The sequence below is a fragment of the Triturus cristatus genome, chromosome 6 (genome assembly GCF_964204655.1).
Source record: "Triturus cristatus chromosome 6, aTriCri1.1, whole genome shotgun sequence".
In the NCBI taxonomy this organism is placed as follows: Eukaryota; Metazoa; Chordata; class Amphibia; order Caudata; family Salamandridae; genus Triturus; species Triturus cristatus.
Genome location: NC_140589.1, coordinates 6,962,679 through 6,983,806, shown reverse-complemented (window position 1 = coordinate 6,983,806; position 21,128 = coordinate 6,962,679). Strand labels below are relative to the sequence as shown.

The window sequence follows — 21,128 nt, the reverse complement described above, 5'->3', positions numbered from 1 at the left end:
TGATGCGAGCAGTAGCGCAGATTCGGTGCTGTATTGAGGTTGAACCCCTGATTGGATTTCGTGCAATTTCTCTCTATCCTCAATATACCTCATCAGCTGATAATTAATGCTTTTTACCTCTACTTTGGCACCAAGCAGAGGCAGGGAGAGAGGCCATAGATTTTCAGGCTTAGCAGGATCCAATGTAGGTTTCTTCAGAAGGGGAGAAGGGGTACAATAGTGGCATGTGTACATTTGGAAGGAATCTGGCCTGTCATAAAAGATAGGTTGAGCAATTCACATAACATGGGAAGAACGGCCTCCACACCACGCTCCAGCATCGCAGTCGGGGCAGGATCCAACGAAGAACGGCCTCCATACCACGCTCCAGCATCGCAGGTGGGGCAGGATCCAATGGACAATGGCCTCCACACCCCGATCCAGCATCGCAGGCAGGGCAGGATCCAATGGAGAGCGGCCTCCATACCCTGTTCCAGCATCTCAGGCGGGGCAGGATCCAATAGAGAGCGGCCTCCACACCCCGATCCAGCATCACAGGCGGGGAAGGATCCAATGGAGAACGGCCTCCATACCCCGCTCCAGCATCGCAGGTGGGGCCGGATCCAATGGAGAACGGCCTCCATACCCCGCTCCAGCATAGCAGGCAGGGCAGGATCCAATGGAGAACTGCCTCCACACCCCGATCCAGCATTGCAGGCGGGGCAGGATCCAATGGAGAACGGCCTCCTTACCACGCTCCAGCATCACAGGCGGGGCGGGATCCAATGGAGAACGGCCTCCATACCCTGCTCCAGCATTGCAGGCGGGGCAGGAAGGAATGGAGAACGGCCTCCTTACCCCGCTCCTGCATTGCAGGCAGGGCAGGATCCAATGGAGAACGGCCTCCATACCCCGCTCCAGCATCACAGGTGGGGCAGGATCCAATGGAGAACGGCCTCCATACCCCACTCCAGCATCGCAGGTGGGGCAGGATCCAATGAAGAACGGCCTCCATACCCCGCTCCAGCATCGCAGGCGGGAGAGGATCCAATGGAGAACGGCCTCCACACCCCGCTCGAGCATCGCAGGCGGGGCAGGATCCAATGGAGAACGGCCTCCACACCCCACTTCAGCATCGCAGGCGGGGCAGGATCCAATGAAGAACGGCCTCCATACCACCCCACTTCAGCATCGCAGGCGGGGCAGGATCCAATGAAGAACGGCCTCCATACCACCCCGCTCCAGCATCGCAGGTGGGGCAGGATCCAATGGAGAACGGCCTCCTTACCCCGCTCCAGCATCGCAGGTGGGGCGGATCCAATGGAGAACGACCTCCATACCACCCCGCTCCAGCATCGCAGGTGGGGCAGGATCCAATGGAGAACGGCCTCCTTACCCCGCTCCAGCATCGCAGGTGGGGCAGGGACCAATGGAGAACCAGATTCCACCTTAAAAAAGAGAGCACCTAGCTCTACCGGTGACAAAGAATTTATAGTAAAGAGATCATCTGTTGAATCAGATGGAACAAACCATGTGTCACAAATCAGAACCTCTCTAGCTTTGATGGATCATGTAGTGCAATTTTTTTTGTATACCTCCTCTATTTTGCATGAAAGTATTAATTGAATAACCTACTTATCATAATTTATTAATTGGGTGCAGTGATATATTAGCATTAACTAGATGCATACACAACTACACGCGGGAACTTGCATTTTGCATGGCAGTATAACTCCAATAACTAAAACAAGTATGCATATTAATAATTACTATATGTATTAATTAGATATTGCATGATTTATGTTGCTTTTGTGACGTTTGCATCATCGTGGAGGACCGAAAAGGTGAATCTAATGCTTTAAATGTCGCTATATGCTAGGTAAATACTAATACATAATGGGATTAGTAAGGGGTTAACATTAGAATCATTATTTCTTTGAATTAATTATTTCTTTGTGTTTGTTTCGCTTAAGTAGACATGTGCGGCCTAACGCAATATGGCGGCAAAAGCCGAGTTCAGAAGTGGCCACCGTCTCGTGAAGCGCGAAGTATGCTGCCATGCTCAAATGCCACCGTGAACTTCCTAGCAACCTTTATACATCATGTACTTGGTCAAGGATAAGAATTTGGTGGACTTCCAAGATAAGGGAACAATCAAAGTATACAACAGACTAAGGGACTATTGACATCACAACTCGGACTGAACTGAAAATCTGGGAATAAGAATCAAACGATCCCAACCAGCCAATCACCATTGTTCTTGGCCTAAAATTGTATCATGTTAACCTGAAATTTATTATAAAAAGGGTAGTAAAATAGGGAGGGGTTTTCCCGATGGTCCAGATGCTGCCTGATCGCCGGATGACTGCAAACCCTTACCAGTCCGACAGGCAATGATAGATGCTTGCACGATTTCTGGTCCTTTGATAAACTTTGGGACTGTAATGTGCTGAGCAGAGGATTTTGGAATTTGAGCCTTGGCCTGCTTTATTCGGACAATTGACGATAAAATTCGGGTATGCAGAGCCCATGAACTAGAGAAGCCCCAGATAGCCAGATTCGGTAAATATGATGTTCCGTGATTTACTTAAATTGATCTAGAAATTCTAAATTTTAATGAGACAAATGCAAAAATAAATTTAATGAAATTTTAGATAAACAAATATTGGTTAACAAGAATTATGAGTTTGTGGTTTTTCATTAAGGAGAATAAAGGATTCTGAATCTTAAATGTGTTTTAGCTGGTTCTAAATCACCATCAACCAATCCAACTAATTGGTCCATCGACCAAGTGGGTGGAGTGCCTTGATGTCAGGATTAAAGAATCTATAGGTAGCGGATGTTAATGTATATTCTGTAAAATAACTTTTCTTTCCTATAGGTTATAAGGTACACCCCCACATGTCCAGCGCTTGAATCATTCATCCCTCCTGTGCGCAGACTCGTGAATGATATTGTGTGAGTGTTGGTGTTATGGGCCCCACCAATGAATGTGCGTATGACAGAGCTAGTATGACGAAGGGTCTGTGACACTAGGAGGATATTAGTGTATGTTATTCCCCATTTTCCCAGTCATGCGCTGGATCAGCTTCATTGGGGAAGGAAGCTTAAATGTTGGCAATCTTCTCGGAGAAAAAATTCACAATTTGGTTGCCATTATCTGCTGAAGGAGTAATAGAGGCAGAAACAAGCTCCAAAGAAGAGAGGGTAAAAGCTCTTGTGAGGAATTTTTGAGCAAGCGCAATCTTCTGAGCATGGTACTAATTGCACGAATGCCTAATTAATCTATGATATTCTTTTAGGGACTTAAGATATATTCAGCTTTGTCAAGTGTGCCATACGCTTTCAAGGCGTTTACAGGACTTCTTTATAGCCAACAGTTCATCATTGAACCAATCTGCTGAATACTTAGAGTAGGTACCACTACAATTGTTTATGGGCGTGTTGCAACCCAGAGCCTCACTAATCCAGGTTTCAACCTGTGAGTCGGCTAAGTTAGCACAATCTCTAAGAGCAGGGCGATTAGCGATCAGAGCCGCCATAAATGCGGCATGAGAGACCATAGACCATTTCCGGGTGTGGGGAAGCAAACCTGAGGGTGTGGGCAGATTTTGAAAGCCTCCTGCGCCACCAGTACGTCAATTTTTGGGACGTACAAGTGGCATATTTCCCTGCTCCATATTTACAAGGACAGGAAAAGCCACCCTGCATGGCTTTTCCTGTCCTTGTAAATGTGGCCCCTTTACACGCAGCACTTTGCCCTAAAGGGGCATTCCATGGGTATTGCTGTGGGTGTCCCCACGCAACACCTATGGAACAAGACACATTTCCAGATTTATGAGGAATCGTGGATCTGGAAATGCTTCAGAATGCAATGCCACCCTAGGGGTGGCATAACGAGGCACACCGAGGAGAAATATTTTCTACAGCACGCATTGAAAGAGGAAAATTCCTGAAGTGACTGTTTTTGTGCAGGAAGGTGTCCCATCCTGCCTGCACAAAAACAATCTCTCCATGACTCATGGCAGCTGTTTTTACGCCAGCGCAGGGGAGAGCACAGGAATGCGACATATAATTGTGGATTCTGTGCCAACCAGCTTCTCACTTAGCACCTGTAGAAATGTGTCTAGAAGTATGCAGATGCTTTCTCCCTCACATACAAAACACTTTGCACCACCTGTGCAGAATAGACTTACAGGTAAGTGCTGCACAGCTTGTTGCTCGAGGTGCTCTGGTTAATATGGCACCAAACCAGTTTATATAAAGATCCCATTGAAGGCCACAAAATGAAGATCTCAGTAATATTTCACTGACCTGGTTCACATAGTGACCATCGAAATGCCACCGGATGGCGCTCTCGTTGATGAGAAGTTGTTGCCCTGATGGAGCGGAGAGATCCAAATATCCAATTTTATAGGGCTCCATAAAAGTTGCTCTGTCATTGTAAATCCAGTTCATAATGTCATACTTCGCTGGTATCTCCCCTTTGTCATCAAAATAGATTTCATCTCCAGCAGCAGTCTTAAAATGCACCTTCTGGAGGAAACTGTTCAGCTAAAACAATAAAATATACAAAGTCAGTAGATCAAGTTTAAGCACAGAAGTGTGGGTGAATACTCAGTCGAGCACGTGGAGGACTAGGCGTGCGGCAACCAGTGTGTTTATAACTGTGACCAGAATGAAGGGTAAGGCCAGTATTCAGGAGTAAGAACTGTCTAAGTATTAACAGAGATGGTTGGGAAAGGCCCTCTCCCTTTAGCAGACTTGTGGGCAGGTCTGTGGACAACTCTGAGCATTAGAAGCAAATCACCCCCTGGGCTTTGGTTACTTGGGATCCTCTCTCAGGGTAGGTGCAGCATTATCCTTAATAATCAAAGGAGGGAGAAAGGAGCTACTACACAAAGGATGTTTGATAGCTCATTCTGGATTGCAATTAGGAAGGGGAGTGAAAGGGGCGTCCTCTCCTATTTGTAATGCCGGGTCTGGTACTTCAATGTTTTGCAAGCACAAGCCATTGAAATGTTCCTGAGGTGGTATCAGATTTCTCAAAGATGTCCCCTTTGAGGATCCTGTCAAGTGGCCTCCCCTAAAAGTTTCCATTTTCATAAAGCATCACTGTTCATTTGAAGAACATGGGCCGGGTCAACAAAAGTGATCTGTTTGGGAATGCAAACAGAAGGATGATGACAGAGTCCACTGTTGTGTGCACACCACCATCTCTGTTTAAGTAGCACATCACAGGGCGTCACAACTAGCAACATACCTGATTAATATTCAATAGGCAGGTAATTCTGACCCCCTGCTGCTAGACGTTTAACAATGAAACCTATTAGTTCATTGGTTGCAAAATCAGAGACAGTTTCCAAAATGTTGATTCACAATTTGGAACCACGCTTGTGCTCTGTCTCCTAGTGCACTGAGCCCCACATTCATTGGTGTGATCTGCCCGTGCTTCACTGTTCCTCATTTCAGCATCTCTGACAGTCCCAGCATCTGTTGCTGCATGTAGAGGTATCACTCATGAAGACCTTGACATGAGCCCCACATTCATTGGTGTGATCTGCCCGTGCTTCACTGTTCCTCATTTCAGCATCTCTGACAGTCCCAGCATCTGTTGCTGCATGTAGAGGTATCACTCATGAAGACCTTGACATGAGCCCCACATTCATTGGTGTTTCATCCCCATGCTTCACTTTTCCTCATTTCAGCATCTCTGACAGTCCCAGCATCTGTTGCTGCATGTAGAGGTATCACTCATGAAGACCTTGACATGAGCCCCACATTCATTGGTGTTTCATCCCCATGCTTCACTGTTCCTCATTTCAGCATCTCTGACAGTCCCAGCATCTGTTGCTGCATATAGAGGAATCACTCATGAAGACCTTGACATGAGCTCCACATTCATTGGTGTGATCTGCCCGTGCTTCACTGTTCCTCATTTCAGCATCTCTGACAGTCCCAGCATCTGTTGCTGCATGTAGAGGTATCACTCATGAAGACCTTGACATGAGCCCCACATTCATTGGTGTTTCATCCCCATGCTTCACTGTTCCTCATTTCAGCATCTCTGACAGTCCCAGCATCTGTTGCTGCATGTAGAGGTATCACTCATGAAGACCTTGACATGAGCCCCACATTCATTGGTGTGATCTGCCCGTGCTTCACTGTTCCTCATTTCAGCATCTCTGACAGTCCCAGCATCTGTTGCTGCATGTAGAGGTATCACTCATGAAGACCTTGACATGAGCCCCACATTCATTGGTGTGATCTGCCCGTGCTTCACTGTTCCTCATTTCAGCATCTCTGCCAGTCCCAGCATCTGTTGCTGCATGTAGAGGTATCACTCACGAGGACCTTGACATGAGCCCCACATTCATTGGTGTGGTATGCCCGTGCTTCACTGTTCCTCATTTCAGCATCTCTGACAGTCCCAGCATCTGTTGCTGCATGTAGAGGTATCACTCATGAAGACCTTGACGTGAGCCCCACATTCATTGGTGTGATCTGCCCATGCTTCACTGTTCCTCATTTCAGCATCTCTGACAGTCCCAGCATCTGTTGCTGCATGTAGAGGTATCACTCATGAAGACCTTGACATGAGCCCCGCATTCATTGGTGTGGTATCCCCATGCTTCACTGTTCCTCATTTCAGCATCTCTGACAGTCCCAGCATCTGTTGCTGCATATAGAGCTTTCACTCATGAAGACCTTGACATGAGCCCCACATTCATTGGTGTGGTATGCCCATGCTTCATTGTTCCTCATTTCAGCATCTCTGACAGTCCCAGCATCTGTTGCTGCATGTAGAGGTATCACTCATGAAGACCTTGACATGAGCCCCACATTCATTGGTGTGATCTGCCCGTGCTTCACTGTTCCTCATTTCAGCATCTCTGACAGTCCCAGCATCTGTTGCTGCATGTAGAGGTATCACTCATGAAGACCTTGACATGAGCCCCACATTCATTGGTGTGATCTGCCCATGCTTCACTGTTCCTTATTTCAGCATCTCTGACAGTCCCAGCATCTGTTGCTGCATGTAGAGGTATCACTCATGAAGACCTTGACATGAGCCCCACATTCATTGGTGTGATCTGCCCGTGCTTCACTGTTCCTCATTTCAGCATCTCTGACAGTCCCAGCATCTGTTGCTGCATGTAGAGGTATCACTCATGAAGACCTTGACATGAGCCCCACATTCATTGGTGTTTCATCCCCATGCTTCACTGTTCCTCATTTCAGCATCTCTGACAGTCCCAGCATCTGTTGCTGCATGTAGAGGTATCACTCATGAAGACCTTGACATGAGCCCCACATTCATTGGTGTGATCTGCCCATGCTTCACTGTTCCTCATTTCAGCATCTCTGACAGTCCCAGCATCTGTTGCTGCATGTAGAGGTATCACTCATGAAGACCTTGACATGAGCCCCACATTCATTGGTGTGATCTGCCCATGCTTCACTGTTCCTCATTTCAGCATCTCTGACAGTCCCAGCATCTGTTGCTGCTTATAGAGGTATCACTCATGAAGACCTTGACATGAGCCCCACATTCATTGGTGTGATATGCCCATGCTCCACTGTCCCTCATTTCAGCATCTCTGACTGTCCCAGCATCTGTTGCTGCTTTTAGAGGTATCACTCATGAAGACCTTGACATGAGCCCCACATTCATTGGTGTGATCTGCCCATGCTTCACTGTTCCTTATTTCAGCATCTCTGACAGTCCCAGCATCTGTTGCTGCATGTAGAGGTATCACTCATGAAGACCTTGACATGAGCCCCACATTCATTGGTGTGATATGCCCATGCTTCACTGTTCCTCATTTCAGCATCTCTGACAGTCCCAGCATCTGTTGCTGCATGTAGAGGTATCACTCATGAAGACCTTGACATGAGCCCCACATTCATTGGTGTGGTATGCCCATGCTTCACTGTTCCTCATTTCAACATCTCTGACAGTCCCAGCATCTGTTGCTGCATGTAGAGGTATCACTCATGAAGACCTTGACATGAGCCCCACATTCATTGGTGTGATATGCCCATGCTTCACTGTTCCTCATTTCAGCATCTCTGACAGTCCCAGCATCTGTTGCTGCATGTAGAGGTATCACTCATGAAGACCTTGACATGAGCCCCACATTCATTGGTGTTTCATCCCCATGCTTCACTGTTCCTCATTTCAGCATCTCTGACAGTCCCAGCATCTGTTGCTGCATGTAGAAGTATCACTCATGAAGACCTTGACATGAGCCCCACATTCATTGGTGTGATCTGCCCGTGCTTCACTGTTCCTCATTCCAGCATCTCTGACAGTCCCAGCATCTGTTGCTGCATGTAGAGGTATCACTCACGAGGACCTTGACATGAGCCCCACATTCATTGGTGTGATATGCCCGTGCTTCACTGTTCCTCATTTCAGCATCTCTGACAGTCCCAGCATCTGTTGCTGCATGTAGAGGTATCACTCATGAAGACCTTGACATGAGCCCCACATTCATTGGTGTGATCTGCCCATGCTTCACTGTTCCTCATTTCAGCATCTCTGACAGTCCCAGCATCTGTTGCTGCATGTAGAGGTATCACTCATGAAGACCTTGACATGAGCCCCACATTCATTGGTGTGGTATCCCCATGCTTCACTGTTCCTCATTTCAGCATCTCTGACAGTCCCAGCATCTGTTGCTGCATATAGAGCTTTCACTCATGAAGACCTTGACATGAGCCCCACATTCATTGGTGTGATCTGCCCATGCTTCACTGTTCCTCATTTCAGCATCTCTGACAGTCCCAGCATCTGTTGCTGCATGTAGAGGTATCACTCATGAAGACCTTAACATGAGCCCCACATTCATTGGTGTGATCTGCCCATGCTTCACTGTTCCTCATTTCAGCATCTCTGACAGTCCCAGCATCTGTTGCTGCATGTAGAGGTATCACTCATGAAGACCTTGACATGAGCCCCACATTCATTGGTGTGATCTGTCCATGCTTCACTGTTCCTTATTTCAGCATCTCTGACAGTCCCAGCATCTGTTGCTGCATGTAGAGGTATCACTCATGAAGACCTTGACATGAGCCCCACATTCATTGGTGTGATATGCCCATGCTTCACTGTTCCTCATTTCAGCATCTCTGACAGTCCCAGCATCTGTTGCTGCATGTAGAGGTATCACTCATGAAGACCTTGACATGAGCCCCACATTCATTGGTGTGATCTGCCCGTGCTTCACTGTTCCTCATTTCAGCATCTCTGACAGTCCCAGCATCTGTTGCTGCTTATAGAGGTATCACTCATGAAGACCTTGACATGAGCCCCACATTCATTGGTGTGATATGCCCATGCTTCACTGTCCCTCATTTCAGCATCTCTGACTGTCCCAGCATCTGTTGCTGCTTATAGAGGTATCACTCATGAAGACCTTGACATGAGCCCCACATTCATTGGTGTGATCTGCCCATGCTTCACTGTTCCTTATTTCAGCATCTCTGACAGTCCCAGCATCTGTTGCTGCATGTAGAGGTATCACTCATGAAGACCTTGACATGAGCCCCACATTCATTGGTGTGATATGCCCATGCTTCACTGTTCCTCATTTCAGCATCTCTGACAGTCCCAGCATCTGTTGCTGCATGTAGACGTATCACTCATGAAGACCTTGACATGAGCCCCACATTCATTGGTGTGGTATGCCCATGCTTCACTGTTCCTCATTTCAGCATCTCTGACAGTCCCAGCATCTGTTGCTGCATGTAGAGGTATCACTCATGAAGACCTTGACATGAGCCCCACATTCATTAGTGTGATATGCCCATGCTTCACTGTTCCTCATTTCAGCCTCTCTGACAGTCCCAGCATCTGTTGCTGCATGTAGAGGTATCACTCATGAAGACCTTGACATGAGCCCCACATTCATTGGTGTGGTATGCCCATGCTTCACTGTTCCTCATTTCAGCATCTCTGACAGTCCCAGCATCTGTTGCTGCATGTAGAGGTATCACTCACGAGGACCTTGACATGAGCCCCACATTCATTGGTGTGATCTGCCCATGCTTCACTGTTCCTCATTTCAGCATCTCTGACAGTCCCAGTATCTGTTGCTGCTTATAGAGGTATCACTCATGAAGACCTTGACATGAGCCCCACATTCATTGGTGTGATATGCCCATGCTTCACTGTTCCTCATTTCAGCATCTCTTGCTGCATGTAGAGGTATCACTCATGAAGACCTTGACATGAGCCCCACATTCATTGGTGTGGTCTGCCCATGCTTCACTGTTCCTCATTTCAGCATCTCTGACAGTCCCAGCATCTGTTGCTGCATATAGAGGTATCACTCATGAAGACCATGAGAAGAGCCCCACATTCATTGGTGTGATCTGCCCGTGCTTCACTGTTCATCATTTCAGCATCTCTGACAGTCCCAGTATCTGTTGCTGCTTATAGAGGTATCACTCATGAAGACCTTGACATGAGCCCCACATTCATTGGTGTGATCTGCCCATGCTTCACTGTTCCTCATTTCAGCATCGCTGACAGTCCCAGCATCTGTTGCTGCATGTAGAGGTATCACTCATGAAGACCTTGACATGAGCCCCACATTCATTGGTGTGATCTGCCCGTGCTTCACTGTTCCTCATTTCAGCATCTCTGACAGTCCCAGCATCTGTTGCTGCATGTAGAGGTATCACTCATGAAGACCTTGACATGAGCCCCACATTCATTGGTGTGATCTGTCCATGCTTCACTGTTCCTTATTTCAGCATCTCTGACAGTCCCAGCATCTGTTGCTGCATGTAGAGGTATCACTCATGAAGACCTTGACATGAGCCCCACATTCATTGGTGTGATATGCCCATGCTTTACTGTTCCTCATTTCAGCATCTCTGACAGTCCCAGCATCTGTTGCTGCATGTAGAGGTATCACTCATGAAGACCTTGACATGAGCCCCACATTCATTGGTGTGATCTGCCCGTGCTTCACTGTTCCTCATTTCAGCATCTCTGACAGTCCCAGCATCTGTTGCTGCTTATAGAGGTATCACTCATGAAGACCTTGACATGAGCCCCACATTCATTGGTGTGATATGCCCATGCTTCACTGTCCCTCATTTCAGCATCTCTGACTGTCCCAGCATCTGTTGCTGCTTATAGAGGTATCACTCATGAAGACCTTGACATGAGCCCCACATTCATTGGTGTGATCTGCCCATGCTTCACTGTTCCTTATTTCAGCATCTCTGACAGTCCCAGCATCTGTTGCTGCATGTAGAGGTATCACGCATGAAGACCTTGACATGAGCCCCACATTCATTGGTGTGATATGCCCATGCTTCACTGTTCCTCATTTCAGCATCTCTGACAGTCCCAGCATCTGTTGCTGCATGTAGACGTATCACTCATGAAGACCTTGACATGAGCCCCACATTCATTGGTGTGGTATGCCCATGCTTCACTGTTCCTCATTTCAGCATCTCTGACAGTCCCAGCATCAGTTGCTGCATGTAGAGGTATCACTCATGAAGACCTTGACATGAGCCCCACATTCATTGGTGTGATATGCCCATGCTTCACTGTTCCTCATTTCAGCCTCTCTGACAGTCCCAGCATCTGTTGCTGCATGTAGAGGTATCACTCATGAAGACCTTGACATGAGCCCCACATTCATTGGTGTGGTATGCCCATGCTTCACTGTTCCTCATTTCAGCATCTCTGACAGTCCCAGCATCTGTTGCTGCATGTAGAGGTATCACTCACGAGGACCTTGACATGAGCCCCACATTCATTGGTGTGATCTGCCCATGCTTCACTGTTCCTCATTTCAGCATCTCTGACAGTCCCAGTATCTGTTGCTGCTTATAGAGGTATCACTCATGAAGACCTTGACATGAGCCCCACATTCATTGGTGTGATATGCCCATGCTTCACTGTTCCTCATTTCAGCATCTCTGACAGTCCCAGCATCTGTTGCTGCATGTAGAGGTATCACTCATGAAGACCTTGACATGAGCCCCACATTCATTGGTGTGGTCTGCCCATGCTTCACTGTTCCTCATTTCAGCATCTCTGACAGTCCCAGCATCTGTTGCTGCATATAGAGGTATCACTCATGAAGACCATGAGAAGAGCCCCACATTCATTGGTGTGATCTGCCCGTGCTTCACTGTTCATCATTTCAGCATCTCTGACAGTCCCAGTATCTGTTGCTGCATGTAGAGGTATCACTCATGAAGACCTTGACATGAGCCCCACATTCATTGGTGTGATCTCCCCGTGCTTCACTGTTCCTCATTTCAGCATCTCTGACAGTCCCAGCATCTGTTGCTGCATATAGAGCTTTCACTCATGAAGACCTTGGCATGAGCCCCACATTCATTGGTGTGATCTGCCCATGCTTCACTGTTCCTCATTTCAGCATCTCTGACAGTCCCAGCATCTGTTGCTGCATGTAGAGGTATCACTCATGAAGACCTTGACATGAGCCCCACATTCATTGGTGTGATCTGCCCGTGCTTCACTGTTCCTCATTTCAGCATCTCTGACAGTCCCAGCATCTGTTGCTGCATGTAGAGGTATCACTCATGAAGACCTTGACATGAGCCCCACATTCATTGGTGTGATCTGCCCATGCTTCACTGTTCCTTATTTCAGCATCCCTGACAGTCCCAGCATCTGTGTCTGCATGTAGAGGTATCACTCATGAAGACCTTGACATGAGCCCCACATTCATTGGTGTGATATGCCCATGCTTCACTGTTCCTCATTTCAGCATCTCTGACAGTCCCAGCATCTGTTGCTGCATGTAGAGGTATCACTCATGAAGACCTTGACATGAGCCCCACATTCATTGGTGTGATCTGCCCGTGCTTCACTGTTCCTCATTTCAGCATCTCTGACAGTCCCAGCATCTGTTGCTGCTTATAGAGGTATCACTCATGAAGACCTTGACATGAGCCCCACATTCATTGGTGTGATATGCCCATGCTTCACTGTCCCTCATTTCAGCATCTCTGACTGTCCCAGCATCTGTTGCTGCTTATAGAGGTATCACTCATGAAGACCTTGACATGAGCCCCACATTCATTGGTGTGATCTGCCCATGCTTCACTGTTCCTCATTTCAGCATCGCTGACAGTCCCAGCATCTGTTGCTGCATGTAGAGGTATCACTCATGAAGACCTTAACATGAGCCCCACATTCATTGGTGTGATCTGCCCGTGCTTCACTGTTCCTCATTTCAGCATCTCTGACAGTCCCAGCATCTGTTGCTGCATGTAGAGGTATCACTCATGAAGACCTTGACATGAGCCCCACATTCATTGGTGTGATCTGTCCATGCTTCACTGTTCCTTATTTCAGCATCTCTGACAGTCCCAGCATCTGTTGCTGCATGTAGAGGTATCACTCATGAAGACCTTGACATGAGCCCCACATTCATTGGTGTGATATGCCCATGCTTTACTGTTCCTCATTTCAGCATCTCTGACAGTCCCAGCATCTGTTGCTGCATGTAGAGGTATCACTCATGAAGACCTTGACATGAGCCCCACATTCATTGGTGTGATCTGCCCGTGCTTCACTGTTCCTCATTTCAGCATCTCTGACAGTCCCAGCATCTGTTGCTGCTTATAGAGGTATCACTCATGAAGACCTTGACATGAGCCCCACATTCATTGGTGTGATATGCCCATGCTTCACTGTCCCTCATTTCAGCATCTCTGACTGTCCCAGCATCTGTTGCTGCTTATAGAGGTATCACTCATGAAGACCTTGACATGAGCCCCACATTCATTGGTGTGATCTGCCCATGCTTCACTGTTCCTTATTTCAGCATCTCTGACAGTCCCAGCATCTGTTGCTGCATGTAGAGGTATCACGCATGAAGACCTTGACATGAGCCCCACATTCATTGGTGTGATATGCCCATGCTTCACTGTTCCTCATTTCAGCATCTCTGACAGTCCCAACATCTGTTGCTGCATGTAGACGTATCACTCATGAAGACCTTGACATGAGCCCCACATTCATTGGTGTGGTATGCCCATGCTTCACTGTTCCTCATTTCAGCATCTCTGACAGTCCCAGCATCTGTTGCTGCATGTAGAGGTATCACTCATGAAGACCTTGACATGAGCCCCACATTCATTGGTGTGATATGCCCATGCTTCACTGTTCCTCATTTCAGCCTCTCTGACAGTCCCAGCATCTGTTGCTGCATGTAGAGGTATCACTCATGAAGACCTTGACATGAGCCCCACATTCATTGGTGTGGTATGCCCATGCTTCACTGTTCCTCATTTCAGCATCTCTGACAGTCCCAGCATCTGTTGCTGCATGTAGAGGTATCACTCACGAGGACCTTGACATGAGCCCCACATTCATTGGTGTGATCTGCCCATGCTTCACTGTTCCTCATTTCAGCATCTCTGACAGTCCCAGTATCTGTTGCTGCTTATAGAGGTATCACTCATGAAGACCTTGACATGAGCCCCACATTCATTGGTGTGATATGCCCATGCTTCACTGTTCCTCATTTCAGCATCTCTGACAGTCCCAGCATCTGTTGCTGCATGTAGAGGTATCACTCATGAAGACCTTGACATGAGCCCCACATTCATTGGTGTGGTCTGCCCATGCTTCACTGTTCCTCATTTCAGCATCTCTGACAGTCCCAGCATCTGTTACTGCATATAGAGGTATCACTCATGAAGACCATGAGAAGAGCCCCACATTCATTGGTGTGATCTGCCCGTGCTTCACTGTTCATCATTTCAGCATCTCTGACAGTCCCAGTATCTGTTGCTGCATGTAGAGGTATCACTCATGAAGACCTTGACATGAGCCCCACATTCATTGGTGTGATCTCCCCGTGCTTCACTGTTCCTCATTTCAGCATCTCTGACAGTCCCAGCATCTGTTGCTGCATGTAGAGGTATCACTCACGAGGACCTTGACATGAGCCCCACATTCATTGGTGTGATCTGCCCGTGCTTCACTGTTCCTCATTTCAGCATCTCTGACAGTCCCAGCATCTGTTGCTGCATGTAGAGGTATCACTCATGAAGACCTTGACATGAGCCCCACATTCATTGGTGTGGTATGCCCATGCTTCACTGTTCCTCATTTCAGCATCTCTGACAGTCTCAGCATCTGTTGCTGCATATAGAGGTATCACTCATGAAGACCTTGACATGAGCCCCACATTCATTGGTGTGGTATGCCCATGCTTCACTGTCCCTCATTTCAGCATCTCTGACAGTCCCAGCATCTGTTGCTGCATGTAGAGGTATCACTCATGAAGACCTTGACATGAGCCCCACATTCATTGGTGTGATCTGCCCGTGCTTCACTGTTCCTCATTTCAGCATCTCTGACAGTCCCAGCATCTGTTGCTGCATGTAGAGGTATCACTCATGAAGGCCTTGACATGAGCCCCACATTCATTGGTGTGATCTGCCCGTGCTTCACTGTTCCTCATTTCAGCATCTCTGACAGTCCCAGCATCTGTTGCTGCTTATAGAGGTATCACTCATGAAGACCTTGACATGAGCCCCACATTCATTGGTGTGATATGCCCATGCTTCACTGTCCCTCATTTCAGCATCTCTGACTGTCCCAGCATCTGTTGCTGCTTATAGAGGTATCACTCATGAAGACCTTGACATGAGCCCCACATTCATTGGTGTGATCTGCCCATGCTTCACTGTTCCTTATTTCAGCATCTCTGACAGTCCCAGCATCTGTTGCTGCATGTAGAGGTATCACTCATGAAGACCTTGACATGAGCCCCACATTCATTGGTGTGATATGCCCATGCTTCACTGTTCCTCATTTCAGCATCTCTGAAAGTCCCAGCATCTGTTGCTGCATGTAGAGGTATCACTCATGAAGACCTTGACATGAGCCCCACATTCATTGGTGTGGTATGCCCATGCTTCACTGTTCCTCATTTCAGCATCTCTGACAGTCCCAGCATCTGTTGCTGCATGTAGAGGTATCACTCATGAAGACCTTGACATGAGCCCCACATTCATTGGTGTGATATGCCCATGCTTCACTGTTCCTCATTTCAGCATCTCTGACAGTCCCAGCATCTGTTGCTGCATGTAGAGGTATCACTCATGAAGACCTTGACATGAGCCCCACATTCATTGGTGTTTCATCCCCATGCTTCACTGTTCCTCATTTCAGCATCTCTGACAGTCCCAGCATCTGTTGCTGCATGTAGAAGTATCACTCATGAAGACCTTGACATGAGCCCCACATTCATTGGTGTGATCTGCCCGTGCTTCACTGTTCCTCATTTCAGCATCTCTGACAGTCCCAGCATCTGTTGCTGCATGTAGAGGTATCACTCACGAGGACCTTGACATGAGCCCCACATTCATTGGTGTGATATGCCCGTGCTTCACTGTTCCTCATTTCAGCATCTCTGACAGTCCCAGCATCTGTTGCTGCATGTAGAGGTATCACTCATGAAGACCTTGACATGAGCCCCACATTCATTGGTGTGATCTGCCCATGCTTCACTGTTCCTCATTTCAGCATCTCTGACAGTCCTAGCATCTGTTGCTGCATGTAGAGGTATCACTCATGAAGACCTTGACATGAGCCCCACATTCATTGGTGTGGTATCCCCATGCTTCACTGTTCCTCATTTCAGCATCTCTGACAGTCCCAGCATCTGTTGCTGCATATAGAGCTTTCACTCATGAAGACCTTGACATGAGCCCCACATTCATTGGTGTGATCTGCCCATGCTTCACTGTACCTCATTTCAGCATCTCTGACAGTCCCAGCATCTGTTGCTGCATGTAGAGGTATCACTCATGAAGACCTTGACATGAGCCCCACATTCATTGGTGTGGTATGCCCATGCTTCACTGTTCCTCATTTCAGCATCTCTGACAGTCCCAGCATCTGTTGCTGCATGTAGAGGTATCACTCATGAAGACCTTGACATGAGCCCCACATTCATTGGTGTGATATGCCCATGCTTCACTGTTCCTCATTTCAGCATCTCTGACAGTCCCAGCATCTGTTGCTGCATATAGAGGTATCACTCATGAAGACCATGAGAAGAGCCCCACATTCATTGGTGTGATCTGCCCGTGCTTCACTGTTCCTCATTTCAGCATCTCTGACAGTCCCAGTATCTGTTGCTGCATGTAGAGGTATGACTCATGAAGACCTTGACATGAGCCCCACATTCATTGGTGTGATCTCCCCGTGCTTCACTGTTCCTCATTTCAGCATCTCTGACAGTCCCAGCATCTGTTGCTGCATGTAGAGGTATCACTCACGAGGACCTTGACATGAGCCCCACATTCATTGGTGTGATCTGCCCGTGCTTCACTGTTCCTCATTTCAGCATCTCTGACAGTCCCAGCATCTGTTGCTGCATGTAGAGGTATCACTCATGAAGACCTTGACATGAGCCCCACATTCATTGGTGTGGTATGCCCATGCTTCACTGTTCCTCATTTCAGCATCTCTGACAGTCCCAGCATCTGTTGCTGCATATAGAGGTATCACTCATGAAGACCTTGACATGAGCCCCACATTCATTGGTGTGGTATGCCCATGCTTCACTGTCCCTCATTTCAGCATCTCTGACAGTCCCAGCATCTGTTGCTGCATGTAGAGGTATCACTCATGAAGACCTTGACATGAGCCCCACATTCATTGGTGTGATCTGCCCGTGCTTCACTGTTCCTCATTTCAGCATCTCTGACAGTCCCAGCATCTGTTGCTGCATGTAGAGGTATCACTCATGAAGACCTTGACATGAGCCCCACATTCATTGGTGTGATCTGCCCGTGCTTCACTGTTCCTCATTTCAGCATCTCTGACAGTCCCAGCATCTGTTGCTGCTTATAGAGGTATCACTCATGAAGACCTTGACATGAGCCCCACATTCATTGGTGTGATATGCCCATGCTTCACTGTCTCTCATTTCAGCATCTCTGACTGTCCCAGCATCTGTTGCTGCTTATAGAGGTATCACTCATGAAGACCTTGACATGAGCCCCACATTCATTGGTGTGATCAGCCCATGCTTCACTGTTCCTTATTTCAGCATCTCTGACAGTCCCAGCATCTGTTGCTGCATGTAGATGTATCACTCATGAAGACCTTGACATGAGCCCCACATTCATTGGTGTGATATGCCCATGCTTCACTGTTCCTCATTTCAGCATCTCTGACAGTCCCAGCATCTGTTGCTGCATGTAGAGGTATCACTCATGAAGACCTTGACATGAGCCCCACATTCATTGGTGTTTCATCCCCATGCTTCACTGTTCCTCATTTCAGCATCTCTGACAGTCCCAGCATCTGTTGCTGCATGTAGAAGTATCACTCATGAAGACCTTGACATGAGCCCCACATTCATTGGTGTGATCTGCTCATGCTTCACTGTTCCTCATTTCAGCATCTCTGACAGTCCCAGCATCTGTTGCTGCATGTAGAGGTATCACTCATGAAGACCTTGACATGAGCCCCACATTCATTGGTGTGGTATCCCCATGCTTCACTGTTCCTCATTTCAGCATCTCTGACAGTCCCAGCATCTGTTGCTGCATATAGAGCTTTCACTCATGAAGACCTTGACATGAGCCCCACATTCATTGGTGTGATCTGCCCATGCTTCACTGTTCCTCATTTCAGCATCTCTGACAGTCCCAGCATCTGTTGCTGCATGTAGAGGTATCACTCATGAAGACCTTGACATGAGCCCCACATTCATTGGTGTGATCTGCCCGTGCTTCACTGTTCCTCATTTCAGCATCTCTGACAGTCCCAGCATCTGTTGCTGCATGTAGAGGTATCACTCATGAAGACCTTGACATGAGCCCCACATTCATTGGTGTGATCTGCCCATGCTTCACTGTTCCTTATTTCAGCATCCCTGACAGTCCCAGCATCTGTGTCTGCATGTAGAGGTATCACTCATGAAGACCTTGACATGAGCCCCACATTCATTGGTGTGATATGCCCATGCTTCACTGTTCCTCATTTCAGCATCTCTGACAGTCCCAGCATCTGTTGCTGCATGTAGAGGTATCACTCATGAAGACCTTGACATGAGCCCCACATTCATTGGTGTGATCTGCCCGTGCTTCACTGTTCCTCATTTCAGCATCTCTGACAGTCCCAGCATCTGTTGCTGCTTATAGAGGTATCACTCATGAAGACCTTGACATGAGCCCCACATTCATTGGTGTGATATGCCCATGCTTCACTGTCCCTCATTTCAGCATCTCTGACTGTCCCAGCATCTGTTGCTGCATGTAGATGTATCACTCATGAAGACCTTGACATGAGCCCCACATTCATTGGTGTGATATGCCCATGCTTCACTGTTCCTCATTTCAGCATCTCTGACAGTCCCAGCATCTGTTGCTGCATGTAGAGGTATCACTCATGAAGACCTTGACATGAGCCCCACATTCATTGGTGTTTCATCCCCATGCTTCACTGTTCCTCATTTCAGCATCTCTGACAGTCCCAGCATCTGTTGCTGCATGTAGAAGTATCACTCATGAAGACCTTGACATGAGCCCCACATTCATTGGTGTGATCTGCTCATGCTTCACTGTTCCTCATTTCAGCATCTCTGACAGTCCCAGCATCTGTTGCTGCATGTAGAGGTATCACTCATGAAGACCTTGACATGAGCCCCACATTCATTGGTGTGGTATCCCCATGCTTCACTGTTCCTCATTTCAGCATCTCTGACAGTCCCAGCATCTGTTGCTGCATATAGAGCTTTCACTCATGAAGACCTTGACATGAGCCCCACATTCATTGGTGTGATCTGCCCATGCTTCACTGTTCCTCATTTCAGCATCTCTGACAGTCCCAGCATCTGTTGCTGCATGTAGAGGTATCACTCATGAAGACCTTGACATGAGCCCCACATTCATTGGTGTGATCTGCCCGTGCTTCACTGTTCCTCATTTCAGCATCTCTGACAGTCCCAGCATCTGTTGCTGCATGTAGAGGTATCACTCATGAAGACCTTGACATGAGCCCCACATTCATTGGTGTGATCTGCCCATGCTTCACTGTTCCTTATTTCAGCATCCCTGACAGTCCCAGCATCTGTGTCTGCATGTAGAGGTATCACTCATGAAGACCTTGACATGAGCCCCACATTCATTGGTGTGATATGCCCATGCTTCACTGTTCCTCATTTCAGCATCTCTGACAGTCCCAGCATCTGTTGCTGCATGTAGAGGTATCACTCATGAAGACCTTGACATGAGCCCCACATTCATTGGTGTGATCTGCCCGTGCTTCACTGTTCCTCATTTCAGCATCTCTGACAGTCCCAGCATCTGTTGCTGCTTATAGAGGTATCACTCATGAAGACCTTGACATGAGCCCCACATTCATTGGTGTGATCTGCCCGTGCTTCACTGTTCCTCATTTCAGCATCTCTGACAGTCCCAGCATCTGTTGCTGCTTATAGAGGTATCACTCATGAAGACCTTGACATGAGCCCCACATTCATTGGTGTGATATGCCCATGCTTCACTGTCCCTCATTTCAGCATCTCTGACTGTCCCAGCATCTGTTGCTGCTTATAGAGGTATCACTCATGAAGACCTTGACATGAGCCCCACATTCATTGGTGTGATCAGCCCATGCTTCACTGTTCCTTATTTCAGCATCTCTGACAGTCCCAGCATCTGTTGCTGCATGTAGATGTATCACTCATGAAGACCTTGACATGAGCCCCACATTCATTGGTGTGATATGCCCATGCTTCACTGTTCCTCATTTCAGCATCTCTGACAGTCCCAGCATCTGTTGCTGCATGTAGAGGTATCACTCATGAAGACCTTGACATGAGCCCCACATTCATTGGTGTTTCATCCCCATGCTTCACTGTTCCTCATTTCAGCATCTCTGACAGTCCCAGCATCTGTTGCTGCATGTAGAAGTATCACTCATGAAGACCTTGACATGAGCCCCACATTCATTGGTGTGATCTGCTCATGCTTCACTGTTCCTCATTTCAGCATCTCTGACAGTCCCAGCATCTGTTGCTGCATGTAGAGGTATCACTCATGAAGACCTTGACATGAGCCCCACATTCATTGGTGTGGTATCCCCATGCTTCACTGTTCCTCATTTCAGC

At 47.6% G+C, this 21,128-nt stretch overlaps 1 protein-coding gene across 1 annotated transcript in view; it reads right to left on the bottom strand.

Moving 5' to 3' along the window:
• Positions 1-21,128, bottom strand: part of LOC146813625 (vomeronasal type-2 receptor 116-like) — a 315,464-nt gene that overhangs the window by 128,482 nt on the left and 165,854 nt on the right. The window contains exon 3 of the mRNA XM_085609476.1: positions 4,322-4,533. Coding sequence (XP_085465602.1) covers positions 4,322-4,533 — 212 coding nt within the window. The remainder of the gene's footprint in view (positions 1-4,321; positions 4,534-21,128) is intronic.